This window comes from Saccopteryx bilineata, chromosome 2 (genome assembly GCF_036850765.1).
Source record: "Saccopteryx bilineata isolate mSacBil1 chromosome 2, mSacBil1_pri_phased_curated, whole genome shotgun sequence".
Taxonomy (NCBI): domain Eukaryota; kingdom Metazoa; phylum Chordata; class Mammalia; order Chiroptera; family Emballonuridae; genus Saccopteryx; species Saccopteryx bilineata.
In genome coordinates, this window is record NC_089491.1 from 7,291,084 (window position 1) to 7,306,106 (window position 15,023).

The 15,023-nt window shown below is 49.2% G+C and overlaps 1 protein-coding gene across 5 annotated transcripts in view; it reads left to right on the top strand.

Annotated features, from left to right (window-relative positions):
- ZER1 (zyg-11 related cell cycle regulator) overlaps positions 1-15,023 on the top strand; it is a 33,063-nt gene that overhangs the window by 271 nt on the left and 17,769 nt on the right. The window contains exons 1-2 of one of the 5 annotated variants that reach the window (XM_066255998.1): positions 5-136; positions 11,490-11,739. In XM_066255998.1, coding sequence (XP_066112095.1) covers positions 11,582-11,739 — 158 coding nt within the window. In that variant the 5' untranslated portion in view covers positions 5-136; positions 11,490-11,581. The other 4 variants (XM_066256001.1, XM_066256000.1, XM_066255997.1 and 1 more) reach the window with 4 other exon arrangements.

A 15,023-nucleotide genomic window follows, 5' to 3' on the forward strand; every position in this document is an offset into this window, starting at 1 on the left:
CCTCCGCTCCTCCTCGGCCGAGGAAGCCTCTCGTCCGTTCCCGGAGCCAGGGGATGTATCTGCGTCCTACCCCTTTTGCTCCTGCCTCCGGCGCCTCAGCATCGCCTCAGCAACGCCGCTGCACCCACTTGCACAGGTCCATCTCGGCCGACGGTGGGAGGGCTTCTTCCTCCTCTGCCCCTGCTGCCAGGTCTGAGAAACGTGCCTTTAAAACTGAGCTCCCTTCCTCCAGAGAGAAAATGACTCCCTGGTGGATGCCCCTGCAAAATGGGGGATGGATGTAGGACTGAAAGGGCTCACCCTTGCCCCTCCTACCTGTTGGATGAACTTAAGTTACCCCAAAGCAGTGCTTAAAAGCTCAGGGATGGCTTGAATTCCGGATCAGCTCCTAAAAGGGATGACCAGGTGCGGGGAAACCCAGCAGGGTGGGAAAGCTCTGGGTTGGGGTTGCAAACCTGAGGAGTAAGGAGCGGGGTAGGTGAGCTGAAACAGACGGACTGTGCTGGCCATTGTAGCTCGGGGGTGGAATTTGACTTGGGTGCTCTTTGGCCCAAGGTGCCCAGGATTTCCAGTCTGTGTCTGTGCCTGCCAGCACGTTTGTTTTTTCAGGGACAGAGGGATGCCTGATACCTCCATGGGAAAATCACCCTATATGGTCTTTCCCACAGAATGTTTCTCTTTGTGGTTCAAACTGGTTAGAATGAGCGTTGAAGTCGGCTTTGAAAAGGGCCACGGGAGACTACCCTCAGAACAGGAGGTGGTAGCCAGGAGTGAGGAGCCTCTCTGTTTTGGTTCATTCATTCGTTCAGCAAATAATAAACATAATATGTAGGGTGGCCATGGAGCAAAACAAAGCAAGGGCCATGGAAAGAGCCAGGCACCTTTTCATAGAGGGTGGTCAGAGAAAGTGTCTAATTGGTTGATATCTGAAGGGAGTGAGGGAGCAAGCCATACAGGTCTCTGAAGGCAAACCATTAAACAGCAAGTACAAAGGTCCTGAGGTCATGTACCTAATGATTTTAAGAAACAGCATAAGGATGATAGGGTGGGAGCAGAATGAAGGAGGGGAGGGGTAGGTGATGAAGTCAGAGAAGAGTGGGGACCAGATCATGGTGGGGAGGATATCAGGGACTGTCTGTGTGATGCAAGGTCACGAAGTGGCTGATGGGATATCTTTTCAGAACTGTACTAACTTGAAGTGTCTGGTCCTTGGAGAAAATACAGATTTGTTTTATTTGTTTTAGGTGATAGCCATTATACTCTAGCCTTGAGTTGTAGGTACCCTTTTTCCATCTTTGTAATGGTTGTTGATGGAATAAATACAAAAAAGACAGCCATAGAACACTAGTTAAATCAGGTCATACCACTACTTCCTGATTGTGAGATCTTGGACAAGAGATCTTTTCTTCACCTCAGTTTCCTCATCTATAAAAAATAGTTCTTGGGTTAAATGAGAGGTCACACTGAAGTGCACACATTAAGAACTCAACATGTAGCAGTTGTGATGATTATGACAATGATGAGAAACTGTTTGAATGTGTCTACCTGAAACTCTTTCTTTTTAGCACCAGCTGGTGATGTGATCCCTGAGCTAGTAGAATTTTGGGAAAGAGTGAGGAAGATAAGGTGGAAACTTCCTGTCACGTCTCAATGGGAACAGAGAGGGTGGTAGCATGGTCCTGGCTTTTTGACCACAGTGGAAGGTGATGGGGACATTTTTAAAAAGAGCTCAGCAAAACTCCATCCTGCTACATAAAATAAGCAAAATTATGGTGTTGAAATAAATATTACATGAAGACAAGTTGGAAAGGACAGTACATGTTGGCCTTAGATGCATGGTTGGGGTGTGTGTGGCTGATTTAATGATGGGCATTGTCCATTTCAGAAGTGTCCAGCAGAGGAGCCGGATTTTGCAGGTTGATCTCCCTGCTCACTCCCCAAGTCTGACCGTGGCATCAGGCCGGAGTCTGAGCAGCTGAGCAGGGCAGTTGGGCCAGAGGATTTGAAAATGAAAAGGCAGAGCACTTAGATGCCGAAAGCCAGCATGTTGGAACAGGCTGTTGTGGCTAGATCGTCAGACTAGCAATCTATGAACCTGGGTTCAAGCCCAGCTCTGCTGCTGGCTTACTTTGTGTACTGGGTCAGTCCCATCCCATCTGGGCCTCAGTTTTCCTGTCTATACACCAACTCTGAAGGCTATTGGGAGGATGAAACGAGACGAGGTTCTGAAAGAATTAGGTGCGTTCTAAAGCTCTACGAAGGTAAAGAACCATTCTTATTAGCATAGCCAGGATTCTTCCGTCATATACTGGGGCCCCCCCGAGCAGAGGGCCTTAGTAACTCAGCTGTTCTTGACTCCTAAAATGCAAGTTCAGAGTCTCCCCTACAGTCATCTATTTTGGGGTCACGAAGCTTCAGGAATGACCAGATTTTTAAGCTTCAAAAATGAGCAGCCTGACCTGTGGTGGAGCAGTGGATAAAGTGTTGACCTGGGAACGCTGAGGTCACTGGTTCAAAACCCTGGGCATACCTGGTCAAGGCACATATGGGAGTTGATGCTTTCTGCTCCTCCCCTTTCTCTCTCTCTTTATCTATCTCTCTCTCTGTCGCTCTTCTCTCTCAAAAAAAAAAAAAAAATGAGCAGAAGGTCTATCCAAACATCGTCCTTAGGAAATCGCTCCATAATTATTGGTTACCACCTTCTTGCCATCATTTGTGGCATGTCCTCAGCAACCCCATGAGGTAGGTACATTTGCAACACATTGACAGGTCAGGACCCTGATGTATAGTGAGGCTATAAATATTCCCTGGGCATCATGTGGAACTATGTCTCTTTCCCCCACAACCAGCCATACCTCATGTGTTATGGGGACCCCCAAGATCACACAGGGTCCCTGCCTCAGGAAGCTTCCAGTCCCGTGGCAAACAAGTGATATGCACACAGGATGTTTACCAGTGACATCCAGTCATCTGTGCTTGGTGCCCAACCACACTCCAAGTCCTAAGGAGGCAGTGACATCTCATGCTGCAGAAGGGAGACCTGAGGCTTGGAGAACCCGTAGCATAATGGTAGAGAGAGCCAGGCACTTACTGGGGGAGCTTGGGCAGGTCATTACACTTCTTTGAACCATAGTTTCTTCATCTAGAAAACAGAGTTATAATCTGTATGTCCCTCAAATTATTTGTAGCTTCAATGAGAGCATGCAAGGGAAGCTCAAACCGTGGGTCTGGAACTAAGGGATACATGTGTACATGTCGGTATGTGCACCTGCACAGGCCATGGCAGCCTACTCCACCGCTCAGAGCCTCAGCTGTCTCAGCTGTAAATTGATTATGATTCCTGCCTTGTGTGGTTGCTGAATTCTCAGAGTTCTGGAATATAGTGCTCAGTACGGGTGTGCTCATTAAGTCTCATTAGAACCCAAGTGTCCCCAAGACCCCTCTGCCACCAGATTGCACCTGTGAGCAGTGATGAACATTCCTCCCTCACTCCTTTTCCGCATCTTCCTGACATGGCCCACCCTGCAGACTTAGACTGTGCGGCTGTCCCCTCCTGGGATGCTCTCTGATCCTCACTGGGACCTCTGTTTCCTGGAGTCCCCGGACCCTTGCCCTGACTCCTCTCCCACAGACTCCTACCCCCAATACCGGGCCAGGGATCCATTCCCTCCTGGAAGCTTCCAGCCCCTGTGAGGGCTGTTTGTCTGCCCCCCCCAGGGTAGGCGCTGCTCCAAGGCTCAGAGCTTCCGGCTCCCCCAGCCCTGTCGTCTGATTGTCAGGACGCTGGTGGGGTCCCCTGCTCCCTCCTCTGGACCGCAGTTTCTCTTCCTGCTATTGGATGGATGGAAGACTGAAGAGTGTGCTGAGACGCACAGGCTTGCTTTAGGGTTGTGTCTCACTTGAGTCAGTTGTGTGACCTCGGGCAAGGCTCAGGGTCTTCATCAGAGAAAGGTAACACCTCTACCTTGTGGTGCTTTGCTGCGATGACTCAAGTGGAAGCAAACGTGTATTCCGTTGGTGCCGGGTCCTGGCCGGACACTGAGGATCCAGGACCATGCAGGCAGCCTGGTTTTCTTTCTGTCCTCTCCTCTTGGAGTTCAAGAGCCCAGGAGGGGTCATCAGACAACTTGTTATGCAAATGATGAATTACCTGCGAGTACAGCATCCTAGGGAATGCTGTTGTGTTGGTTAAATAGGAAACTCTATGAAATAAGCCTGGAAGGAGCTCAGTGCCACGTCTGGAAGCCACCAATGTGGAGGTGGCTGCCACTGCTGTTCTCTCTTCCCTCTTGCCCCACTGTCCCCCCACCTCCAGGATATTACAGTCACATAATGGATCTAGTTTTAAAGAGAGACCCTGCAAGAGAGGGATGGAGAAAGACAGAGTTGTTCTCGCCGTGTGGTGTTGTCACGATCAGAGTTCCTTCTGTCCCCAGTTGCCAGAATCCCGGGTGACCAGTGCCTGCCTCGAGAACAAGGAGCTGGGGGGGCACCTCTGGCGTGTGCCAGGCCTGCAGCTGGACGCTGCATAACTGGCCAGGTACCCCAGCCCCCAAGCCTGTCAGCCTTGGTGCCAACATGAGGATGGCTTCATAGTCCTCCAGCTCGGCCGCCCCGGGCAGCAGGCGCAGCACTGCCCGGGCTGTTAGCACATGGTGCCCTCTGCCTGCTTTGACTTTGGCGGCAGACTGGGTGGCGTTTCTTCCTCCTGAGGAGCAGAGTTAGGGCAGAGCAGCTACCTGGTGGGTAGGAGGGTGATTGGGCTCAGACCTGCAGGAAAGGCAAAGCTCTCTCTCAGTTATAGTCCCGAGGGTGCCTCTCTGGCCCCTGGGTGCCTGGCACTGTCCTGAGCACAGTTGGCAGGGAGGATACGAGAGCATGCCTTGCCTCCTGGCTTCCATGGGTGGCACAACCTGCAAGTCCCTCATCGTCCCTTCCACAGGCATCTGTTGACACCCTACTCTTTGTCCAGCCCGCATGGGTGTCCGGCCCTTCTCCTGTCCGGCAAATAGTCGTGGAGTTGGGCCATGGTACCAGTGCCCACACCGTCTGTCCCTTCGGCCTGTGCAGATTTTCCTGGAACACCTTTCCCTTCTCTGCCCACCACCAGAGTTAAATATGACTCATCTTTTGGGTCGCAGCTAAATGTCACTTCCAAGGAAGTGTGCTCAGTGCAGGGTAGGTCCCTGGCATGGCACCCAGAGCTCCAGGTACCTCCCTTCTTCAGAACACTGGTCCGAGCTCTGTGGGGTGGGTTTGGGCAGTACCTCAGGCATCTGGAGCCAGTGTGCCCCACGAGGACAAAGCCTTCACCTGCTTTTATTTATCTTTGGATGCATGATGCTCACTAGATAGTTACTGAGTGAGTAAATCAACGACCTAGGCTAAGCCCAGGAATGCAATGCCAGACAAGACAGTCTGGTTCCTGCCCCCACGGAGCTGGCCGCCGGGCAGGGAGGCCAGATAGTTAAACTAGTATCAGTACCAAGTGTGAACTATTAGAGTATGGCCTTTCGAGCCCACAGCAGTTGCACCTTGGCAGGTCAGGGAAGCTTCCCGGAGGAAATGATGTTGACACTAAGACCTGAGGGTACTTAGGCGTCAGTTAAGCAAGGAGGAGAGTTCAAAGGTGGTATGGGCTAGAATGGTTGGTGACACTTCCTGGAGGAGGGAGATGAATGTATATTTGGGGGTGGGAGCAGTATTTGGTAGAGAGTCGAATAGTAGGTTGAATTTGGCTGGTTCCAGTTGAAAGAGAACCGGCGAAGCAAAGGTCTAAAGGTGCCTGTGTGATGGCCTATTGCCAGTGCAGTGAAGGAGGCCAGACCAGCTGGAGGAGGGGGTTCATGGAGCCCGGGGTGGCCAGAAAGCTGGTTCTGATTCTGGAGGCCTTGAGTGACTGCTTAAAGAGATTGGACTTGTCGGGTTCCAGCGAGCACTGCCTCTCTGCCAGCGTGCTCCCTCTTGCTCCAGTTTCCCAGGCAAGAGAGGCTCCCGGACTCTTGAAGACCTGAAAATAAATGAAGGCAAAAGAAGGCCATGCCCAGGGCCCAGGCAGCCCGTTTATTGTACCTTCCCTCAAAGATGTCACATAGCCGGTGGGACAGCTGGCACAATGGACCCTGTGGCAGGAGACTCAGGCCTGGGGAGCATAGACCTGAAGCTGGCCAGGAGCACACCCTGTTCTGCTTGGGTACCAGGACAGGTGAGAGAGGCGACGGTGATGATAATAGTTACTTTTTATTGAGCAATTACTACATTCCGGTCACCATGCTAACTAAGCTCGTTCTATTATCGTCCGTGTTGTTTTCACAACGCACTCCCTGTTTCGGAATAGAAATGGAGGCACACAGAGATGCAGAACGTGGCCGGTTTACCTGTGCTCAAGCAGCGGGGCTGAGACTGGATGCTGAGCTCTTACAGCACACTCAGCAGTCAGTGGTGGTACCGGGAACTTAGAACTGGTGATTCTGAAGGGCACAGTACTCTGAGGTCGTTCACTGGATTTCCTGAGCAGCCTGTGAGAGTCAAATATGGATGCAGAGGCCCCAAGTAGCCAGAGGCAATGCTGGGCCCTAAACTCCAGAACTGAGTCCAAGCGATAAGGCTCACATCCCAGTTTGGACTAAGCAGCTTCTCTCTGAGCTTGAGTTTCCTCACCTGTTTGAGGCTTTTGTTATGCACGTAGTCATTTCAGACCTCAAACTGAGCATTTTCCTGACCTCTCTTATTACTCCATCAGTGATGTGAAGTGTGGGTTATTATCCCCATTTTCCAGATGAGGAAACTGAGGTCCACAGAGGTTAAGTAAATTTACCAGTGAATTGTGGAATTGGGTTGAAACATAGATCTGTCTGAGCACAAAGCCTGCACTTTTAAAAACAAGTGTTTTGTTTGTTTGTTTGTTTTGTTTTGGGGTTTTTTTTGTGTGTGTGTGAGAGGGAGAGACAGAGAAAGATAGGAAGAGACAGACGAGAAGTATTAACTTGTAGTTGCAGCACTTTAGTTGTTCATTGATTGCTTCTCATACGTGCCTTGACCAGGGGCCTCCAGCCAAGTTGTGACCCCTTGCTCAAGCCAGAGACCTTGGGCTCAAGCCAGTAACCTTAGGGTTCATGTCAATGAGTCTACACTCAAGTTGGCAACATCGGTGGTTTCAAACCTGGAACCTCAGTGTCCAGGACAATGCTCTATCCACTGCACCACCACCGGTCAGGCATGGTTTTTTTGTTTAAGTATCACATAGATAAGGAAAGGCCCACAAAGTGTGGGCAACAGTCTGATGAATACCCACACGGGAGCATTCCTGCCCCAGAACTCCCAGAGGCCACCCTGTCATGTTCTAATTACTGCCTCCCTGAAGAGGTAATCACTACCCCGACTTCAAATGTTGTAGGTTAGTTTTGCCTATTTCCCCCCCCTTTTCTGATACAGACTTTGTTAGGAAAATGGTTTGGGATTATTCCTGTCTTCAGTTCTGTAAATGGTTGGTTGTTTTCTGTCTCGTTCACATTTGAATGTGAAGGTTCAGTTTTCATTCTGTTAGCCGCTGTGGAAGCTGAGGATGCGCTCTCAGATCATCACTTCACTGGACCCCAAACCCTTCTAACCATGGACCTCTTCAGTATCCAGGCCATTTTCTTTTTTTTTTTTCTGCACTTTTCTGAAGCTGGAAACGGGGAGAGACAGTCAGACAGACTCCTGCATGCGCCCGACCGGAATCCGGCACCTGAGGCAGAGGCCAAGGAGCCATCCCCAGCGCCCGGGCCATCTTTGCTCCAATGGAGCCTTGGCTGCAGGAGGGGAAGAGAGAGACAGAGAGGAAGGGGGGAGTGGAGAAGCAAATGGGCGCCTCCCCCATGTGCCCTGGCCAGGAATCGAACCCGGGTCCCCCACACGCCAGGCCGACGCTCCACCGCTAAGCCAATTGGCCAGGGCCCATTTTCTTAACTTCTTATTGAACTACATATAACATACATTTTTAAAGGTACACCCATCATGATACACAGCTCCCTGAATATTCAAAGTGCACACACCTGTATGTCCACCACACAGATAAGGGAGTGGAGGCTTCTCAACACACAGCCAAACCCCCAAAGTAGCCACAGCCCTGACTTCTACCACCACAGGTTAGATTTTCTTGGGGTTTTTTTTCTTTTCTTTTTTTTTTACAGGGACAGAGAGAGTCAGAGAGAGGGATAGATAGGGACAGACAGACAGGAACAGAGAGAGATGAGAAGCATCAATCATCAGTTTTTCGTTGCGACACCTTAGTTGTTCATTGATTGCTTTCTCATGTGTGCCTTGACTGTGGGCCTTCAGCAGACCGAGCAACCCCTTGCTCGAGCCAGCGACCTTGGGGTCTCGAACCTGGGTCTTCTGCATCCCAGTCCGATGCTCTATCCACTGCGCCACTACCTGGTCAGGCAGATTTTCTTATTTTTTAACATAATGGAGTATTCGATTCCTGGTCAGGGCACATAGGAGAGGCGACCACCTGCTTCTCCACCCCTCCCCCTCTCTTTTTTCTCTTATCTCTCTCTTCTTCTCCTGCAGCCATGGCTCAGTTGGAGCAAGTTGGCCCCAGGCACTGAAGATGGCTCCATGGCCTTGCCTCAGGCCTTGAAGTAGCTCAGTTACTGAGCAGCAGAGCAGCAACCACAGATAGGCAGAGCATTGCCACATAGGAAACTGGCCAGGTGGATCCTAGTCAGGGTACATGCAGGAGTCTATCTCTCTGCCTCCCTACTTCTCACGAAAACAAACCCCTAATGGAGTAATACATAAATGGGTTCATACAGTATGTGAATAGGTACTCTTTTGCATCTGGCTTCTTTACTAAACTGAAAGTCATCCAAGCTATCGTGTTAACAGTGGCTTATGCATTTTCCTTGCTGTGTAGTATTTATTTATTTTATTTTATTTATTTATTTTTTTGTATTTTTCTGAAGCTGGAAACGGAGAGAGACAGTCAGACAGACTCCCGCATGCGCCCAACCAGGATCCACCCTGCACGCCCACCAGGGGGCGATGCTCTGTTGCGACCAGAGGCACTCTAGGGCCTGGGGCAGAGGCCAAGGAGCCATCCCCAGCGCGGCCCTCTTTGCTCCAATGAAGCCTCGGCTGCGGGAGGGGAAGAGAGAGACAGAGAGGAAGGAGAGGGGGAGGGGTGGAGAAGCAGACGGGCGCTTCTCCTGTGTGCCCTGGCCGGGAATTGAACCCGGGACTTCTGCACGCCAGGCCAACGCTCTACCACTGAGCCAACCGGCCAGGGCTTGCTGTGTAGTATTTAATTGGTGAATATATTGTAATTATTTGAATATCAGTGGACCTTCAGGTTCTTTACTGTTTGGGGCTGTTATGAATAGTACTGCTGTGAACATTCTGGTCTGTGTCTTCTGGTGAACATTTGTATGTGTGGACTCAGTGGAATCGCTGAACATTGAACATATATGTGTCTTCCCCTTTAATAGGTAGTGTTGCACAATATTCCAATTACACTCCCAGTTGACACATTTTACATTCCCACCATCAGTGTGGGTACATCTGTTGTTCCCTGTCTTCACTGTAATACAGACTTGGTGTTGCCTGTCTTGTTGCTGTTGTTTTCAGTAGAGCCGTTCTGGTGGGTGGGCAATGGTATTTCATCGTGGTTTTACTGGCACCAGCGAAGCTGAGCCCTCTTCCGTGTGCTCTCCGATCCCCTGTCCTTCATGAAATGCCTGTTCAAGTCTTTTCCCATTTTTAAGTGGATGCTATGTCTTTTTTTAAAACACTGCTTTATAGAAATTGTTTCTATTTTCTGAGTCCAAGTGCTTTGTTAGATATATTTTTGGAAATTCTTCTATTCTGACTTGTCTTTTCTTTTTCTTAATGATATCTGTTGATGAAAAGAGTCTTAAGTTTTGAGGAAGTCCAGTTTATCAATTTCTCTTCATTGTTTATGTCTTTTTATGACCTATTTAAGAAAGTATTGCCTACTCGAAAGCCCTGAAGATATTCTCCTGTTTTCTTCTAGAAACTATTGCTTTACTTTCACATGAAGTCCAAGGTCCGCCTTGTATTAATTTTTATGTATGTATGAACAGTTTTCTTCACTTCAGTGCAGATAGGCTTACCAATTTCTCCCTTATGAGTCCTACTTAAGAAATCTTTACCAACCTCGATGTCGTGAAGATAGTAGGAGACTTCACTTTTTTTTTTTTTTTACAGTGACAGAGAGAGAGTAAGAGAGAGGGATAGACAGGGACAGACAGGAATGGAGAGATGAGAAGCATCAATCATTAGTTTTTCATTGCGAGTTGCAACACCTTAGTTGTTCGTTGATTGCTTTCTCATATGTGCCTTGACCGCGGGCCTTCAGCAGAGCTAGTAACCCCTTGCTCGAGTCAGCGACCTTGAGTCCAAGCTGGTGAGCTTTTGTTCAAACCAGAAGAGCGCACGCGCAAGCTGGCGACCTCGGGGTCTCGAACCTGGGTCCTCTGCATCCCAGTCCTACGCTCTATCCACTGCGCCACTGCCTGGTCAGGCGAGACTTCACTTTTTTAACAACGGTTCTATTGAACCGTAATTCCTATATCATACAATGCACCTGTTTAAAAGGATAACTCGGTGGTTTTTTGTATAGTCACCGAGTTGTGCAGTCGTCACCACAATCAATTTTAGAACATTTTCGTCACCCCAAAAAGAAAACCACAAACTCATTCGCAGTCACTTCTCATTTTCCCCCAGCCTCCCAGCCCGAGGCAACCCCTGGTCTCCCCGTCTCTGTAGGTTTCCTGATTCTGGCTAGACGTTCTTACAAATGGAATCATAGAATCACATGTGTCCATGGTGCCTTTTATGACTGGTTTCTTTCACTTAATACAATGTTTTCAAGGTCCAGTGCTGTAGCATGTGTCTGTACTTCATTTTTTTTTATGGCTGAATAATATTCTATTGTATGGATAGACCTTTTTTTTTCTGGCCCATCAGTTGATGGACATTTGTATTGTTTCTATTTTGGGGCTGTTATAAATAATACCTCTCTGAACATTAACGTACAGCATTTTATGTGGACGTATATTTTTATTTCAATTAGGAGGAGCCTTCATTCTTAATCATGTATAATGAGATTTAGTGATAACATTTCTGTAAAGCCCTGGCACATACTGAGTGTTCAGATAGGGACAGCTATATGTGGGTTATATTATACAGCTAGAGACACCCAAATCTCCTGTGAGCCCTACCCAAGCATCCGTCCACAGACATTGTGAAGGCATAGAAATGCTTGGACAAGACCCCTGCTCTTTGGAGGTCAGATCATTCACAGATGGTGGCACAGCAAAGAGGGGCAGGGCGGGAGTCAGGAATCCTGGGACCTGGCCTGCAAAGCTGCTCATTTGAGTGTGAGATCTGGGGCCTCAGTTTCCCTACTCAAAGGATAAATATGGGGCAGCTGGTGCTTCTGGCCCTCATGTGGCTCACTTAGCTTCTTTCCCACCCCCTAGGCTGTGGCCCTGCCAATGATCCTGTGAGTGCTGGGGAGTCACTGTTGGCCCTGGAGTCCCCGCCCTGGAGTAGCCCACCTTCCTGCCCCAGCATGGCGTCCGACACTCCTGAGTCCCTGATGGCCCTCTGCACCGACTTCTGCCTGCGCAATCTGGATGGCACCTTGGGCTACCTACTGGACAAGGACACTCTGAGGCTCCATCCAGACATCTTCCTGCCCAGCGAGATCTGTGACCGGCTTGTCAATGAGTGAGCAGGCCCAGAGCTGGGGCAGGGGTGCGAGTCAGGATGAGCATGTGTGGGGAGACGGGTACCACTGTGTGTGTGCCGCATGTGGTGATGTGATTACAGACGTGTGTGTGCAGGCACATGGCTGTTCATGGGTGCAGAATGCTGTTGTATCCCTAACCATCAAGTTGTATGTGTGCAACCCCAGCCAGTGGTGCAGTGAATAGAGCATCATCCTGGAACACCAGGTTGCCGGTTTGATCCCAGGGTCACGGGCTCAATCCAAGGACACCAGCTTGATCCTGAGGTCCCTGTTTGAACCCCCATCAGGACATGTATAAAAAGCAATCAATGGGCGCACAACTAAGTGGAACAGCAAGTTGATGCTTCTCTCTCTCTCTCTCTCTCTCTGTCTCACTCTTCCTCCCTTCTTCTCTCTTCCTCCCTCCCTTCCTCTCTCTCAAATCGATGGGGGGGGGGAACGGCCCTGGCCAGTGGGTGGCACAGTGAATAGAGTGTTGTCCTGGAGCACCAAGGTCACAGGTTTGATCCCAGGGTCACCAGCTCGTGCCCAGGGTTGCTGGCTCAATGCTGATTCAAGCCCCTGTCAGGGCACAAATGAGAATAATCAGTGGATGCACAGCTAAGTGGAACAACAAATTGATGCTTCTCTTTCTCCTTCCCCACCCTTCCTCTCTCCTTTTCTTTCAAAACAATAGTTATATGTGTGTATTGGTATGTGCATGGAGAGCGTGCAGGCAGAGTAGTGGGCCAGTGTACACATGGGTGTGTTTGAGTGTGAAACTGCATGTGGTATATTGGTATGTGCATGGAGGGCGTGCAGGCAGAGTAGTGGATCAGTGTACACATGGGTGTGTTTGAGTGTGAAACTGCATATGGTATATTGGTATGTGCATGGAGGGCGTGCAGGCAGAGTAGTGGGCCAGTGTACACATGGGTGTGTTTGAGTGTGAAACTGCATGTGGTATATTGGTATGTGTATGGAGGGCGTGCAGGCAGAGTAGTGGGCCAGTGTACACATGGGTGTGTTTGAGTGTGAAACTGCATGTGGTATATTGGTATGTGCATGGAGGGCGTGCAGGCAGAGTAGTGGATCAGTGTACACATGGGTGTGTTTGAGTGTGAAACTGCATGTGGTATATTGGTATGTGCATGGAGGGCGTGCAGGCAGAGTAGTGGGCCAGTGTACACATGGGTGTGTTTGAGTGTGAAACTGCATGTGGTATATTGGTATGTGTATGGAGGGCGTGCAGGCAGAGTAGTGGGCCAGTGTACACATGGGTGTGTTTGAGTGTGAAACTGCATGTGGTATATTGGTATGTGCATGGAGGGCGTGCAGGCAGAGTAGTGGATCAGTGTACACATGGGTGTGTTTGAGTGTGAAACTGCATGTGGTATATTGGTATGTGCATGGAGGGCGTGCAGGCAGAGTAGTGGGCCAGTGTACACATGGGTGTGTTTGAGTGTGAAACTGCATATGGTATATTGGTATGTGTATGGAGGGCATGCAGGCAGAGTAGTGGGCCAGTGTACACATGGGTGTGTTTGAGTGTGAAACTGCATATGGTATATTGGTATGTGCATGGAGAGCGTGCAGGCAGAGTAGTGGGCCAGTGTACACATGGGTGTGTTTGAGTGTGAAACTGCATGTGGTATATTGGTATGTGCATGGAGGGCGTGCAGGCAGAGTAGTGGGCCAGTGTACACATGGGTGTGTTTGAGTGTGAAACTGCATGTGGTATATTGGTATGTGCATGGAGGGCGTGCAGGCAGAGTAGTGGGCCAGTGTACACATGGGTGTGATGGGTGTGAAACTGCATGTGGTATATTGGTATGTGCATGGAGGGCGTGCAGGCAGAGTAGTGGATCAGTGTACACATGGGTGTGTTTGAGTGTGAAACTGCATGTGTGTGTTACAACAATGAGAGGGTATAGAAACCTGCATATAAGTGAAGGAGTTATTTGCTGTCCTGTATGTGTTTGTGCGCACCTCTGCCTGTGAACACGTGTCAGTGTGTGAACATACAGGTTTACACACCAATGCTCAAATAATGGATGATCCATAATCAGAAATAGAATCATTCAGAAAATTATTAAGTGGCCCCTCCAAGGGACTCCCGCTAATAGAGGCCCCTGGGAGCGTGATGTGTGTTCACTGACCTCTGGGAATTCAGTCGAGATGCCCAGAAGAGAAATTGGTAGACCAGACAGTTACATATCAAAGTGGGGCCCTGTCTTCCCTTCCTCTCTCTGCAAAGAAAAGAAAAGACAAAAGTGAGAACGTGGCCTGACCTGTGGTGGCGCAGTGGATAATGTGTCGACCTGGAAATGCTGAGGTCGCCGGTTTAAAACCCTGGGCTTGCCTGGTCAAGGCACATATGGGAGTTGATGCTTCCAGCTCCTCCCCCCTTCTCTCTCTCTGTCTCTCTCCCTCTCCCTCTCTCTCTCCTCTCTAAAAATGAATAAAGAAAAAAAGAAAAAAAAAAAAGAAAAAAAAAGTGAGAACGTGTGTGAACAAAACACAGAAGCCAACCTGTAATAATGTTCTGAGCATGACTGTGGGTCGGGCAGCGTCGGGTTGAACGTGTGGCCCAGAACTGTGATCGCTTTACTGATGGAAAAACTGAGGCTCATGGACGTTCAGTTACTTGTATGAAGTTGCCCAGGTAGTGAATAGCCAAGCTGGATTTAGATCCTAGAGCAAGGGTCTCCAAACTTTTTACACAGGGGGCCAGTTCACTGTCCCTCAGACTGTTGGAGGGCCAGACTATAAAAAAAACTATGAACAATTCCCTATGCACACTGCACATATCTTATTTTAAAGTAATAAAACAAATGGGAACAAATATAAGGTCTACCGGAAAGTTCTGTCCATTTTTGGAATAAAACAAAATACAAATTTTTCTTACCATCAATAAACTTTATTAAATAATATAATTGCGCCTGACCAGGTGGTGGCGCAGTGGATAGAGCGTCGGACTGGGATGCAGAGGACCCAGGTTCAAGACCCTGAGGTCGCCAGCTTGAGCGCGGGCTCATCTGGTTTGAGCAAAAGCTCACCAGCTTGGACCCAAGGTCGCTGGCTCAAGCAAGGGGTTACTCGGTCTGCTGTAGCCCCCCGGTCAAGGCACGTATGAGAAAGCAATCAATGAACAACTAAGGTGTCGCAGGGAAAAACTAATGATTGATGCTTCTCATCTCTCTATGTTCCTGTCTGTCCCTGTCTATCCCTCTTTCTGACTCCCTCTCTGTCTCTGTAAAAAAAAAAAAAAAAGAAAAAAAAA